Genomic DNA, 14,007 nt, shown 5'->3' on the forward strand with positions numbered 1-14,007 from the left:
AAACAGTGACACAATTTCAGATGCAGAATGATGAATCCATAGCCTACTTCATGACATAGAGATTAGTGACCGTAGCTCCTCAAAGAGTGTTTGTAATGTTCAGGTGCTGTTATAAAAAGAGATATCATCAGTAGAAAAACAGAGCAAAAAGTTATTTAAATAAATAAGTAAATAAATAATTAAGAAAAAAAAAAAAACCAAACGGGAAAGTTACCTCATGTTGGGAGTGAATGCTTCATGTGCTCTGAGGTCACCTCTCATCCTGCTTCATCCTAAGGGATACTCAGGCAGAATGCTGTATTATTTCCCAGTTAGAATCATAGAATCATAGAATGGTTTGGGTTGCAAGGGACCTCTAAAGGTCATCTCGTCCAAGCCCCCTGCAATGAGCAGGGACATCTTCCACTCGATCAGGTTGCTCAGAGCCCTGTCCGACCTGACCTTGAATGTTTCGCAGGCTGGGGCATCTGCCACCTCTCTGGGAGATCTGTGCCAGTGTTTCACCGCCCTCATTGTAAAAAAAGTCTTCCTTCCATCTAGTCGGAATCTACCTCTTTTGGTTTAAAACCATTACCCCTTGTCCTATCGCAGCAGGCCCTACTAAGAACTCTGTCCCCATCTTTCTTACAAGCCCCCTTTCGGTATTGAAAGGCCGCAGTCAGGTCTCCCTGGAGCCTTCGCTTCTCCAGGCTGAACAACCCCAACTCCCTCAGCCGTTCCTCCTAGCTGTGGTGTTCCAGCCCTCTGATCGTTTTCGTGGCCCTCCTCCGGACCCGCTGCAGCAGGTCCGTGTCCGTCCTGTGCTGAGGACCCCAGAGCTGGACGCAGTACTGCAGGCGGGGTCTCACCAGAGCGGAGTAGAGGGGCAGAATTACTTCCCTTGACCTGCTGGCCACGCTGCTTTTGATGCAGCCCAGGATATGGTTGGCCTTCTGGGCTGCAACCGCAGACTGCCGGCTAATGTCCAGTTTTTCATCCACCAGCACCCCCAAGTCCTTCTGGCCAGGGCTGCTCTCAGTCCCTTCAACCCCCAGCCTGTATTGGTACACCGGAGCTTCTCCTGACCCAGGTGCAGGACCTTGGACTTGGCCTTGTTGAACCTTGTGAGGTTCACAGGGCCCACTTCTCGAGCTCGTCCAGGTCCCTCTGGATGGCATCCCGTCCCTCAGGCGTGTCAACCGCACCACTCAGCTTGGTGTCGCCTGCAAACTTGCTGAGGGTGCACTTGATTCCGCTGCCTGTGTCACTGAGGAAGATACTAAACAGCACTGGTCACAGTACGGACCCCTGAGGGACGCCCCTTGTTGCAGGGAACCATCTGGAGACGTGAGCCGAGTAACAACCGGACGCCGATACGGTTAAAGTTGTTCTCCCTTTATTGCCCAAATAGAATCATAGAATCATAGAATCATTTCGGTTGGAAAAGACCTTCAAGATCATCAAGTCCGACCATTAACCATGCCCCCTAAACCATGCCCTGGAGTACCCTGTCCACTCGCTTTTTGAATACCTCCAGGGATGGTGACTCAACCACTTCCCTGGGCAGCCCATTCCAATGTTTGACAACCCTCTCAGTAAAAAAATTTTTCCTAATATCTAACCTAAATCTCCCTTATATACCTTGTCAAGCTAAACATCAGCTGTCCACGCGCCATAAGCTAAAATATAATTGGTTATACTAACTCTGTCCACGCGCATAAACATAGGACACAATTGGTTATACTAACGCTGTACATGCGCCTAAACATAGGACACAATTGGTTATACTAACTAAAACATGCGAAACTTGTCTCAGCCTAATTGGTCAAGATAAACTGCCGAATTGAGGTTCTTCGTGCCAGGTTCCCTTTATCTTGGAATGTGCACCTGTGTTCTTCTAATTGGCATCTTTCTTTTTTTGTCGTCTTGTTTATTCTGTTCAAGGCCTTCTAAAGGCGTCTGGAATGCCTTTGCGACCGTTAGCTAAATATGTGTCCGCAACAGCCCCTGGTCACCGATCTCCATGCAGACATTGAGCCGTTGAGCACTACCCTCTGGATGTGACCGTCCAACCAATTCCTCATCCACTGAACAGTCCATCCGTCAGATCCACATGTCTCCAATTGAAGAGAAGGACGTTGTGGGGGACCGTGTCAAAGGTCTTGCAGAAGTCCAGAGGGATGACATCCGTAGCGTTTGCCTGGTCCACTGATGTAGCCACTCCATCCTAGAAGGCCACTAGGTTGGTCAGGCAGCATATACCCACCGCATGCTCTCTCGCGGTTTCCTTTTGCCTGTCAACTAATTGAAGAGAATATTTTTTCTGTTTTATTGGTTGACTTTGCTCTTTGAGGACCCTGGCAGAAAGCATTCCCTCAAAGTCCACAGGAAGAAGAAACGGAAAAGTAAAGGCTTCGTCTCTGCCGTAAAACGGAAGTGACTCGTCAGCCCTGGGGTCCCGCCTGGGGACCAAACTGGGCTCCAGCCTGGAAGGTGCCCACAGGAGGGGATCTTGCGCTTGTCTCGAGACTGAAATCACCCACTCTTGAGCCTCGTGAGCTCTTGGTAACAGCACCCGAGGAGGTCAGAAATGCCTCGGCTGTGGTCTCCTGTTGTTCTGGGAGACTGTGAGCTCCCCGCTGCCCCTGTGACAGTGCCCGGAAAACAGGGCAGAGCTGTGGGCTCAGCCCGGGGGGGGACTGCGTCCCAGCCCTTGGACAGAGCTGCCCGATGCGACGTGCTCCCCTCCCCAGGAGGGCGGCTCCCCTGGCTGTGCTCCAGCGGCTGTCCACGAGCACCCCGTGGCGAAAGACGTCCTCACGTATTCTGGGCCCGGCCGTGAGGTCACAGCTGGACTGTGAGGTCACAGAGCCCCGCGGTGACGTGCCAGACATAAGCACCGACCGCTCAGCCCCTGGCCCTCACTGCGGCGGCGGCAGCAGCAGCAGCAGCAGCAGCAGCAGCAGCAGCAGCATCACGGTGCGAGTGCAGGGAGCCATGGCCCCTGCCCGCCGCCTCCTCATCCTCCTCGTCCTCCTGGTGGCCCTGCATGTCAGGGCTGTCTGGGCTGCTCCGTGGCGAGCACGGGGAGCAGGTAAGTGGGCGGCGCTGGTGCAGCCTTTCACAGGCCAGCGGGCTCTTCTCCCCGAGAAGCGCGGATGATGGTTTTTTCCCTGCAGTGCTTTAGCGAGGGCTTCCTCAGTGTGCGTGAGAGCTCTCCCGGTAAGAAAGCCCCACGGGGCCCGATGTTGGTCCAGCTGCTCCTCGAGGGGTGTTGCACGTGGCCTGGAAAGAGCGTTGGGAGAGCTGCCAGCTGCCGGCCAAGAGGTCACCAGGCCCCTCTGCAGCTTTGGCAATCTCCACCTACGTCTGGCTCCCGCGTTGTTGCCTGACCCCCTTCCAGTGCCTGCACTTCACCAAGGCACAAGTGGATCCCGACGCGCGATGGAAACGTTTCTCATCTGTGCTTGCTTCTAGACGAGGGTGGTGGCAGTGGTTATCCAGCTTCTCGGCTGGATGCTGGTTTGGAGCCCTTGGGGCATCCTGCAGGTAAGTTCTCAATGTCCCTCTCCTTGCAAGAATAAATATTGACAATGTGGCAAGAGCTTATGCCTGTGCAATTTTCCTTAAGATCTTCTCGAAGTCGGTGGCTTCCCGACTTCTTGGTCTGTTCCTGTCCATGAGCCCGAGAGCAACCCCACAGGTAAGGCAGTGGGAGGAAGGAGCATTTACCTTTCCGTCTTCTTTCCGTGTGAAATGCAAGTTGCTCCTTCCGTGTCCGTTGCGCAGCCGCGGAGAAGAGGAGAGAGGGCACGGGTCGGGCTCAGTGACGCGCCCCGAGGCATTTTGCCTTGCGAAGCTGTCTATGCCGGCCCCTCGGAGCCTGAGCTGCTCCCGGTGCTGGCTGCCGAGCCAGCGGGCTTGTTGGGGTTGAGTTTAGAGCTGGCGTGAGCTCCAGGGAGTCCTTTCTCCTGGCAACTCCGCGCGTGGGTCGTTTTGCCCCAGCATGGTGCCACTGCACGCACGCGGGAACTCTTTGCGCCATGCTCCTGAGTGGAAGGGAGAGATGAGTGCCATGGGGTAATCCCATCTTTGAGCTGCGCTCACTGCCACTCCGATCTGAAGAAGTATCTTGAACTGTGTCACGGGAGCTGTTCTGTCCCACGCTTTTTTGCAGCCGTGCCGGCAGGCGAAGGCGATGCAGCTTCCCGGCTGGGCTCCAGGACTGAGGCTCCGGGAGATGGCATGGGTACGTCACGGCTTTTCCCTCCCTTTGAGAGCTGCCAGCCAGGTGGCTCTGCAGGTGTGAGGATGGAGACCTGCACGTGTGCGCCCTCTCCTTGCGTGATCCCCTTACCCCTTAGCGATTCAGTTCTGCCGATGTAGATCACGATAGATGACAGAAGCTTCTCTGGGTGTTTAGTTACAGATGGGCCTGTAGGGAGGACTTTTCCAGCTCCTCGGCTGGATGCTTTTCTACAGCCCGGCTGGCATCGCAGGGGTGAGTAGTCTGTCTCTGCAGACCTCACGGGCTAAGCGCTGGTTTTCTGTAATTTATCCGCATGAAATTGAACCACGTATTTTCTGCTAAGGTCCTCCCAGAGCCAAGTACCCAGCTGACGGAGGAAAAAAGTCCCTGCAGCCATCTGAATTCCGAAGGCAAATGCTGGAGGAACTGGAGAGAGGACACGGTGGGTATATTTCACTCTGCCTTAGCCGTGAGACTCGGCGACCAGAGGTTTTAGGTACCCGTCTGGACACGCTGTAGCCTGCACAGCGGGAAGGGGTCGATCAGAGCCTCGCAGCAGCGATGCTGGGTTTCACGCCTTGCAGGTGCTGGTGAGGCACAGAGATGGTGCAGAGCCTCTGCTGCCAGTTGTGGTTCAAGCCGCGTGCCAGGGGCAGCCGCTGCCCCGCTTTTACCATTACGGGTCAGAGCTGGCTTGTGCAGCCGTCCGCTGCTAGGCAGATTTGAGAGCCTGGCGTGCGCTGAACTTGTGTTCAGCTCACACGCAGCACTGCTTTCCGCTGGGCCGGTTCCAGGCGGGAGCGAGGTCCCCAGCAACGCTGGCTGCCCTTTCCTGTTGCTGGAAGTCAGGTGGAGATGCTGGTTCGGCAGGCTTTCTGGGTTGTGCTCGACTTCCCATGTGCGGACCGATAGCTGGGATGGGACGAATGTGACCGTTGCCGGTGCTTACAGGGAAGGGCATGAGGGCCTTGCGGAGGAGCCCTTCTCAGAAGGGCTGTTTCCCCGTCTGGCCTGGCTGCAGCTTCTTCCCGTCCTCTTTGAAGGAAGGCATGGAGCATCACCTTACAGTTTGCCAGGAATGCGCTGCGTGCAATGCAAGCCAGAAGGTTGCGTGCAATGTCCCGGTCTCCCAGCAGCTCAGGCGTGGCTGTTGTCTGGAGTGGTGACTAGGCGCAGCCCCAAAAGCCCAGGCGCTGTTTCTAAACCCCGCCAATGTCCTTGAGAAGGATTGCCTCCTGAAGATGCCATCTCCCTCGTGGGGAACGGTTCTGTCTGACCCAACTGTCCCGCTTGCTTTCTCAAGGGACGGACCGAGAGGCTGTGCAGAAGGAGCTGTTTTCGGGAGGAAGCAGTGGCTCACTGCCAGTCTCCGCTGAAGAACTGGAGGCGAGGCAGGCCCCTGGCACACCAGGTAATTGCTGTCCCGTGGCCGGCTGGTGTCACCCACCAGGATGGCTGCGTGTCAGCAGGCTCTTCCCCCAGCGTTCGCTCTTGCACGTCACGCCAGCAGCCAAAGCTGAAAGCGTTTTGGGTTCGAGGCATCTGGGCCACGTCCTGCAGATGATGGGAGATGTGCCTCTTAATGGAATGTGCCTCCCGCCATAGCTGCATCCCAGAGGTTGCCCGGAGTCTCTAGCGGCCCAAGGCACAAAAGCAGCACAGAGCGGGATCCCTCCCTTGAGCTGAGGTCCAGAGCGATGCCCTGACTCGCAGACTGGGCAGGGGCTTAGGGGGAGCCTCCCCATCCTCCTGCATCCTCTGTGCCCGAGCCATGCTGAGGCTTCAGCTGCCGTCTCTGCTTTTTGGCAGTGCTGTCAAAGCCCGGAGAAGACCACCGCGGCAGCGTATATGAATTTCTTCGAGCGGACTCAGGTACTGAGCAGTCTTGCTGGGGTCCCTAAGTGGGAGAGACGTCCTAAAATCTGGGAGCGGCTGCAAGCGGTGCGCATGCTGGAGAAAAGGCCGAAGGGGAGAGCAAGGTCCAGGTGTCTCCTGAGAGGGCCTGCCTCTGTCCCCTCGGGGTGTGGGAGCTGGCCCCGGGGGAGGGAGAGCTGGGGGGACACTGCCTGCTGCAGGGATGGTTTTTGCCCGTGTCCCTCAAAGGAGCAGCTGCGCTCCCCGCCGCGCTCCTCTTCTGGCCTTCTGAGTTTTGTTCGGTGGGACAACCTGTCCCAAAGGGCGGGAGCGTGGCCCCAGGCACCGGCACTGTGGGGAAAGAGGGACCTTCCTGGCCCCATCAAACGTGCTGCAAGCTTGCCAGTGGCGCACAGGACGATCTAACGTTCCCAATTGCTCCTCCAGATGTGGTCGGCAAGAGAACCACGAGCGGTTACGAGCCCCAGAGCTCCGCCAGCGTCCTCTGTCCCCAAGATGTGCGGAGGCGCTGTATGATAGGCACGGCAGTACTCATGGTTGCCCTGCCGCTTGGAATAGTTTTCTGCTGCGTCATGATCCGGCGGCGGAGGAAGAGGAAACAGTGAGTTCTTGATTTCCCTCCCCCACTGCTTCCTTCGACGGCTGCTCGTAGCCACGAAGCATTTCTGGTCAGGCTGCTGTGGAGTGGCGAGTTAGTGGTTGGCCAAAAGACTCTGCTGAGGCCTCTTAATTCCCGGGCCCTCTTCTCGGGAGCCCGCTGTGGCTGGAGCCAGTGTCAGCTCAAAGTGACTCTGCCTGGACAAGGGCAGCCCTGCGGAGGGAGAGCCATAGGCAAAGCAAGGTCAGGACGAGAAAGAGCGGGGGATGAGGTTGCCCGAGAAAGCGAGACGCGCACAAGCGCCCGCTCCTGACCAGCAAACCTGCCCGCAGGAACGCCCCCGCTCGCTAGTGCCGTGAGGTGCGGGTGTCCGCCTTGGCCGAGGTGTGCCAGCGGCTCTGCCTGTGGTGGTGAGCCTTGCCAGCTCTGGGCCGTGCTGTGGAGCTGAGTCCCTCTGTCCCGTCTGCAGCTGAGGGCCTCAGCGGCCTCCTCTCTCCACAGGCGTGCCTCTGCCGCTTCAGGCTACCGCTCGCGCTCGGACAGCCGGACCAGCCGCCCCGGCACCGCCGAGAGATGGGACCAACGACAGCGGCCGACGGTCCTGCCTGGAAAACCGGCGCGCCCGCCCTCCCCGCGGCCCCCGCGGCCCCCCAGCCCGTCCCTGGCGGCTCTGCTGCAGCGGGACGAGGCCAGCACCCTGCAGGACCGACCAACACGGCCATCCCAGCCCCGCAACACGTTTCTCTGACCCTCCAGCAGGGGCTGAAGGCGGCCCCGCCGGGGTAGGGCTTGGGGGTGCGCTGAGAGAAGCCCTGCCGACAGCCGTGGGTTCAGCCCTTTGTTTCAAAATAAAGAAGGACAGAGCTGTCAGGCAAGCGTCCGGGCCGTTTGTTTCAAAATAAAGAGGGACAGAGCTGTCAGGCAAGTGGCCGGGCGGTACCAACAGCAAGCCCCGCGAGGCACCAGCACTGGCTGAGCTCTGCGCCCGGGCGCAGCCGTGGATGCCCACGGTGTCGGCAGGCAGGAGCCGGGCACGCGGCTCCCCCGACCGGCGCCGGGGCCCCGGGGGTCTGGGGGAGCCCATGGCCATGGCCAGCAACAGACAGCGACACCAGCCTCACCGACGTACGGTGCGGGAGGCAGTGGCGGGAGTCCGACCTGGCCGGTCGCACGGACTGGCGCGGGAGCGTCCGTTGGGTGAGGGAACATTTATTGCAGCGGGATCGTCTGGCCGTGGGCCTCCTCGCATGGGATACCCAGGACAAGAGGGAAGCCATCAAGAACATCTCCAGGGACAGAAGCCTGCTGAGCCAATGCACTGCAGGCACAACAAAGGTCCTCGCCGATTGACTTGACGGGCCCTAACTGATGGGCCATCACCAGCTGGGGGTGCTGCAAAGTATCTCCACATCTGGGTGCTGAGCCTCCTGTTAAGGCACCCCCTGAGGGAGGCTTTTACTGCCTTGGCGGTACCAAAGTGGTGGCCACCCCACTGCTTGCACAGCGTGTTGAAAGGCTGGCTGGAGCATTTGTAAGAGTTCAGCTGTGTGCTAAGGCTGCGGCCACTCCTCACAGGACACTGAAGCAGAACACACGTTTAGAACCAAGGCCGTTCGTGAGTACAGAGAGGGCAGTTCTGGGGGGGTGCAACAGTAAGCACATGGCTTTTGAGTCTAAAGGGTGGCTGGGTCTGTTGTTAGCGCTGAGGCCTTGGCTTAGATCACGGTTACTATTGCCAAGAAGGTGTAAAAGTACCGAGGGGGAGAGGGGATTGCCGCTTCTCCCCGAGAAGCGCGGATGATGGTTTTTTCCCTGCAGTGCTTTAGCGAGGGCTTCCTCGGCACGCGTGAGAGCTCTCCCGGTAGGAAAGCCCCGCGGGGCCCGATGTTGGTCCAGCCGCTCCTCAAGGGGTGTTGCAGGTGGCCTGGAAGGAGCATTGGGAGAGCTGCCAGCTGCCGGCCAAGAGGTCACCAGGCCCCTCTGCTGCTCACACAATCGGAGCGCCCGGGGGAACGATCACCTGCTTGCCTTGCTCTGATGTGCCATCCTGGGCTTCAGCCACAGGCAAGGGACCTGAGGCTAGAGCGACTCTGGGGCGGATCCAGTCTTCCCGAGACCCGGGAGCGCCGGGGAAGGGCGGCGGGACCCGGCCGGAGCCGGCGGCTGACGAGGGAGAGGCTGACGCGGCGTGGGCGTTGCCAGGGGCAACCGCGCGAGATTTGAACGCGGCGTAACGGTCAGCAGCGTTCAGTCAGCGGCGAGGCCAGCAGAGGCGACGGTAAGTCGGCGGCTAAGCGCTAGATTGAGGCGGACAGGGAGGTTCCCGAGGCCCGGGAGCGCCGGGGAAGGGCGGAGGGACCCGGCCGGAGCCGGCGGCTGACTCGGCGTGGGCGTTGCCAGGGGCAACCGCGCGAGATTTGAACGCCCCTGAGGAGCGCCGGCGACCAGGAGCGCCGGCGACCAGGGCGTGGCGCGGCAGTTTGCGTGGCAGTTCGCGCAGGCAGGGCGCAACCCCCACCCTCTTCCCAGCTCGAGCAGGCTGCTCAAGTGGTGGGTGTCGGCCCAGAGGGAGACCCAGGTATGGTTGCCACTCGGGGGAAAGCCGTTGTTAGGAAAAATAGGGCAATGCAGACAGAGGTCCCACGTAAACATGCAGCTGTCCAGGTCTCTGGCTGCAGGGAGTGCCTGAGTCTATCAGAAATGATGGAGGTCAGCGGGGACACCTCTTGTGTGAGGTGTGACCAGGTGAGTGATTTGCTCAGCCTGGTGGTAGAGCTGAAGGAGGAAGTGGAAAGGTTGAGGAGTATCAGGGAGTGTGAGAGGGAGATAGATTGGTGGGCCCGCACCCTACACACCACACACTCACACCACAGCCTACCATCCCTGAGGCAGGGGCAGCAGATGGAGGCTCCGCAAGAATCGGAGGTTCCCCCGCCCTCCTGCCACCAGGCAGGAGGGGACCTAAGAGATGGAGGGGAATGGATACAGGTCCCTGCTCGGGGAGGCAGGCGAATCCGCTCCCGGTCTCCCTCACCTTCCCAGTTGCCCCTACTCAACAGGCATGGGGCTCTGGAACTTGAGGACCAGGCCAGTGAAGGTCAGGGTGTAGATGAAGCCCTATCTAGGGAGGTGCCTAAGCCCAGTCGGGCAACCCCACGCATTCTCACATCCTCTGAAAAAAGCAAAAGGAGGGTAATTGTTGTAGGCGACTCCCTCTTAAGGGGGACAGAGGGCCCGATATGCAGACCTGACCCATCCCACAGGGAAGTCTGCTGCCTCCCTGGGGCCCGGGTAAAAGACATTACCAGGAAACTCCCTGGTCTGGTTCGGACCTCTGATTATTACCCATTGCTGGTTGTGCAGGTTGGCAGTGATGAGATTGCAGAGAGGAATCCAAAGGCAATCAAAAGGGATTTCAGGGCACTGGGACGATTAGTAGAAAGATCGGGAGCACAGGTAGTGTTTTCCTCAATCCCTTCAGTGGCAGGGAAATACACTGAAAGGAACAGGAAAACACACCTGGTTAATACGCGGCTCAGAGGCTGGCGCCATAGGTGGAATTTTGGGTTTTTTGATCATGGGGAGGCTTACACAGCACCGGGCTTGCTAGCGACAGATGGTGTCCAGCTGTCTCAAAGGGGTAAGAGAATCTTTGCTCATGAGATGGCAGGGCTCATAGAAAGGGCTTTAAACTAGGTTCGAAGCGGGTAAGGGATAAAACTAGGTGCACCAGAGATGAGCCTGGGGGCAGCGTGCCGATGTTAGGGGTGGATTCGATGACCCAGCTCAAATGCATCTATGCCAACGCGTGCAGCATGGGCAATAAACAGCAGGAGCTGGAAGCCATTGTGCAGCAGGATAGATATGACTTAGTCGCCATCACAGAAACATGGTGGGATGACTCCCATGACTGGAGTGCTGCAATGGATGGCTACAAGCTATTCAGAAGGGATAGGCAAGGTAGAAGAGGTGGTGGGGTGGCTCTTTATGTTAGGGAATGTTTTGACTGTTCAGAGCTACACGATTCTGATGACAAGGTGGAGTGCTTACGGGTGAGGATGAGAGGGAAAGCCAATAAGACAGCTATTGTGCTGGGAGTCTGTTATAGACCGCCTGACCAGGTTGAAGAGACGGATGAATCGTTCTACAAGCGGCTGGCAGTAGTCTCAGAATCGTGTGCCCTTGTCCTTGTGGGGGACTTTAACTTTCCAGACATCTGCTGGAAATACAACACAGCAGTGAGTAAACAATCTAGGAGGTTCCTGGAGTGTGTGGAAGATAACTTCTTGACACAGCTGGTGGGTGAGCCAACCAGGGGAGGAGCCTTGCTAGACCTGTTGTTTACGAACAGGGAAGGACTGGTGGGAGGTGTGATGGTCGGAGGTCGTCTTGGGCTTAGTGACCATGAAACGATAGAATTTTCAATTCTTGTTGAGGCAAAGAAGGTGGTCAGCAAACCACCACTGTGGACTTCCGGAGGGCTAACTTTGGCCTCTTCAAGGCACTGGTTGAGAGAGTCCCTTGGGAGATGGTCCTGAAGGGCAAAGGGGTCCAGGAGGGATGGACATTCTTTAAACAGGAAATCTTAATGGCTCAGGACCAGGCTATTCCCATGTGCCGCAAGTCGAACCGCCGAGGAAAACGACCGGCCTGGCTGAATGGGGAGCTTTTGCTAGGACTTAAGAAAGAAAGGAGAGTTTATCATCTCTGGAGGAAAGGGCGGGCAACTTGGGAGGAGTACAGGGATCTTGTTAGATCATACAGAGAGAAAGTTAGAAAGGCGAAAGCTCAGCTAGAACTAAATCTGGCCACTACCCTAAGGGACAACAAAAAATGTTTTTACAAATATGTTAACAGTAAAAAGAATCCCAAGGAGAATATCTTTCCTTTAATGGATACAGAAGGGAACGTAGCAACCAGAGATGAGGAAAAGGCCGAGGTACTTAATGCCTTCTTTGCCTCAGTCTTTAATAGTGAGTCCAGTCATCCTCAGGGTACTCCACCCCATGAGCTGGAAGGTAAGGATGAAGAGCATAACATACCCCCCTTAATCCAGGAGGAATTAGTTAGGGACCTGCTATGCCATCTGGACACTCACAAATCTATGGGACCTGATGGGATCCATCCAAGAGTACTGAGGGAACTGGCAGAGGTCCTTGCCAAGCCACTCTCTATCATCTATCAGCGTTCCTGGTCAACAGGGGAGGTCCCAGAGGACTGGAGGCTTGCCAATGTGCCTCCCATTTATAAGAAGGGTCGGAGGGAGGATCTGGGGAACTACAGGCCTGTCAGCCTGACCTCGGTACCGGGGAAGATTATGGAACGGTTTGTTTTGAAAGCACTCGCATGGCAAGTCCAGGATAAGAGGGGGATCAGGCCCACTCAGCATGGGTTTACAAAAGACAGGTCCTGCTTGACCAACCTGATCTCCTTCTATGACCACGTGACCCGCCTAGTGGATGAGGGAAAGGCTGTCGATGTCATTTTCCTAGACTTCAGCAAGGCCTCTGACGCTGTCTCTCATGGCATACTCCTTGAGAAGCTGGCGTCTCGTGGCCTGGATAAGTGCACTATTCACTGGGTGAAAAACTGGCTGGATGGCCGAGCCCAGAGGGTAGTGGTGAATGGGGTGAAATCCAGCTGGCGGCGGGTCACAAGTGGTGTTCCCCAGGGCTCGGTGTTGGGCCCTGTTCTGTTTAATATCTTTATTGATGATTTGGATGAGGGGATTGAGTGCACCCTCAGCAAGTTTGCAGACGACACCAAGTTGGGAGGCAGGGTCGATCTGCTTGAGGGTAGGGAGGCTCTACAAAGAGATCTGGACAGGCTGGATCAATGGGCTGAGGCCAATCGTATGAAGTTCAACAAGGCCAAGTGCTGGGTCCTGCACTTTGGTCACGGCAACCCCACGCAGCGCTACAGGCTTGGGGAAGAGTGGCTGGAAAGCTGCCTGGCAGAGAAAGACCTGGGGGTGCTGGTTGACAGCCGGCTGAATATGAGCCAGCAGTGTGCCCAGGTGGCCAAGAAGGCCAGTCGCATCCTAGCCTGTATCAGGAACAGTGTGGCCAGCAGGAACAGGGAGGTGGTTGTTCCCCTGTACTCGGCGCTGGTGAGGCCGCACCTCGAGTACTGTGTTCAGTTTTGGGCCCCTCACTACAGGAAAGACACTGAGCTGCTAGAGCGTGTCCAGAGGAGAGCAACCAAGTTGGTGAGGGGCCTTGAGCACAAGTCTTATGAGGAGCGTCTGAGGGACCTGGGGTTGTTCAGTCTAGAAAAGAGGAGGCTGAGGGGAGACCTTATCGCTCTCTACAACTACCTGAAAGGGGGTTGTAGTGAGGTGGGTGTTGGTCTCTTCTGTCAGGTGTCTGGAGATAGGACAAGAGGAAATGGCCTCAAGTTGAGGCAAGGGAGATTTAGGTTAGCTATTAGGAAAAATTATTTTACTCAGAGGGTTGTCAAACATTGGAATGGGCTGCCCAGGGGAGTGGTTGAGTCACCATCCCTGGAGGTATTCAAAAAGCGAGTGGGCAGGGTACTCCAGGGCATGGTTTAGGGGGCATGGTTAATGGTTGGACTCGATGATCTTGAAGGTCTTTTCCAACTGAAATGATTCTATGATTCCTGTTGAGAGAACAGCAGGGCTGGAGTCGTTTCCCCCCGCCATTTGTCACAGACTCGTTGACAGCGTGCAGGTGACCTAACTTTAGACACCTGAGCTACTGACCCCCGCTCCAGCCCCCTCATCATCTTTGTGGCCCTGCTCTGGACCCACTCCAGCAGGGCCCATGTCTTCCTTATGCTCTTTACCACTGTGCACCCCCGGGGATTAAAAGCAGGGGAGAACCTCAGCTAAAGTCAATCTAATAGAGAAGACCCAGCCTGTCTCTGTGCAAATGACCAAAGCAGAGAGGGGAAACTGGGGAGCACCCTCAGTCGCCACTGAGCATGAGAGGTGAAGGAAGATGTGGTTAGGCAAAGGGCTCTCTCCGAGTCCGTTCAACGGGCTGCCAACTCCCGTTTTGCAGCAACTGGTCGGGTTTCCCTCACGATCGTTCTCCGGGGTCTGTGTGAGGAGATGGAGCGACACCGTACGACATGGGAGCCAGCGGATGTTAGGGGTGTGAGCTCGGGGAGGTGCCCAAATCCATCAGGGCTGAACCAGGACTGCCAATCTGCAGGCACCTGGGGTCAGGGCTCGATCCTTGGGGCCTCTGCCCCCGCTGCTCAGGCTCCTGGTCCGGAGCTGATGGCGGCGATTGCTACTTTGCAACATTCCTCATTGACACGGGAGCCCAACTATCGATGA

The 14,007-nt window shown here is 57.0% G+C and overlaps 1 protein-coding gene across 1 annotated transcript; it reads left to right on the forward strand.

Annotated features, from left to right (window-relative positions):
* The first annotated feature begins 2,347 nt into the window (after positions 1-2,347).
* Positions 2,348-7,449, forward strand: LOC128141072 (uncharacterized). Its single transcript, XM_052785630.1, has 10 exons — positions 2,348-3,073; positions 3,457-3,528; positions 3,611-3,682; positions 4,157-4,228; positions 4,403-4,480; positions 4,572-4,670; positions 5,532-5,639; positions 6,038-6,100; positions 6,530-6,704; positions 7,203-7,449. Exons 1-10 carry the CDS (start codon positions 2,710-2,712, stop codon positions 7,447-7,449), a joined length of 1,350 nt encoding a protein of 449 aa, XP_052641590.1. The 5' UTR covers positions 2,348-2,709.
* The last annotated feature ends 6,558 nt before the right edge of the window (positions 7,450-14,007 follow it).

Source organism: Harpia harpyja, chromosome 4 (genome assembly GCF_026419915.1).
Source record: "Harpia harpyja isolate bHarHar1 chromosome 4, bHarHar1 primary haplotype, whole genome shotgun sequence".
Lineage (NCBI taxonomy): Eukaryota > Metazoa > Chordata > Aves > Accipitriformes > Accipitridae > Harpia > Harpia harpyja.

Coding starts and splice junctions, on each gene's coding strand:
- LOC128141072 (XM_052785630.1), top strand. CDS start 2,710: ATGCGACGTGCTCCCCTCCCCAGGAGGGCGGCTCCCCTGGCTGTGCTC. Junction 3,074..3,456: donor GTGGCGAGCACGGGGAGCAG/GTAAGTGGGCGG, acceptor GCTTGCTTCTAG/ACGAGGGTGGTGGCAGTGGT. Junction 5,640..6,037: donor GCAGGCCCCTGGCACACCAG/GTAATTGCTGTC, acceptor GCTTTTTGGCAG/TGCTGTCAAAGCCCGGAGAA.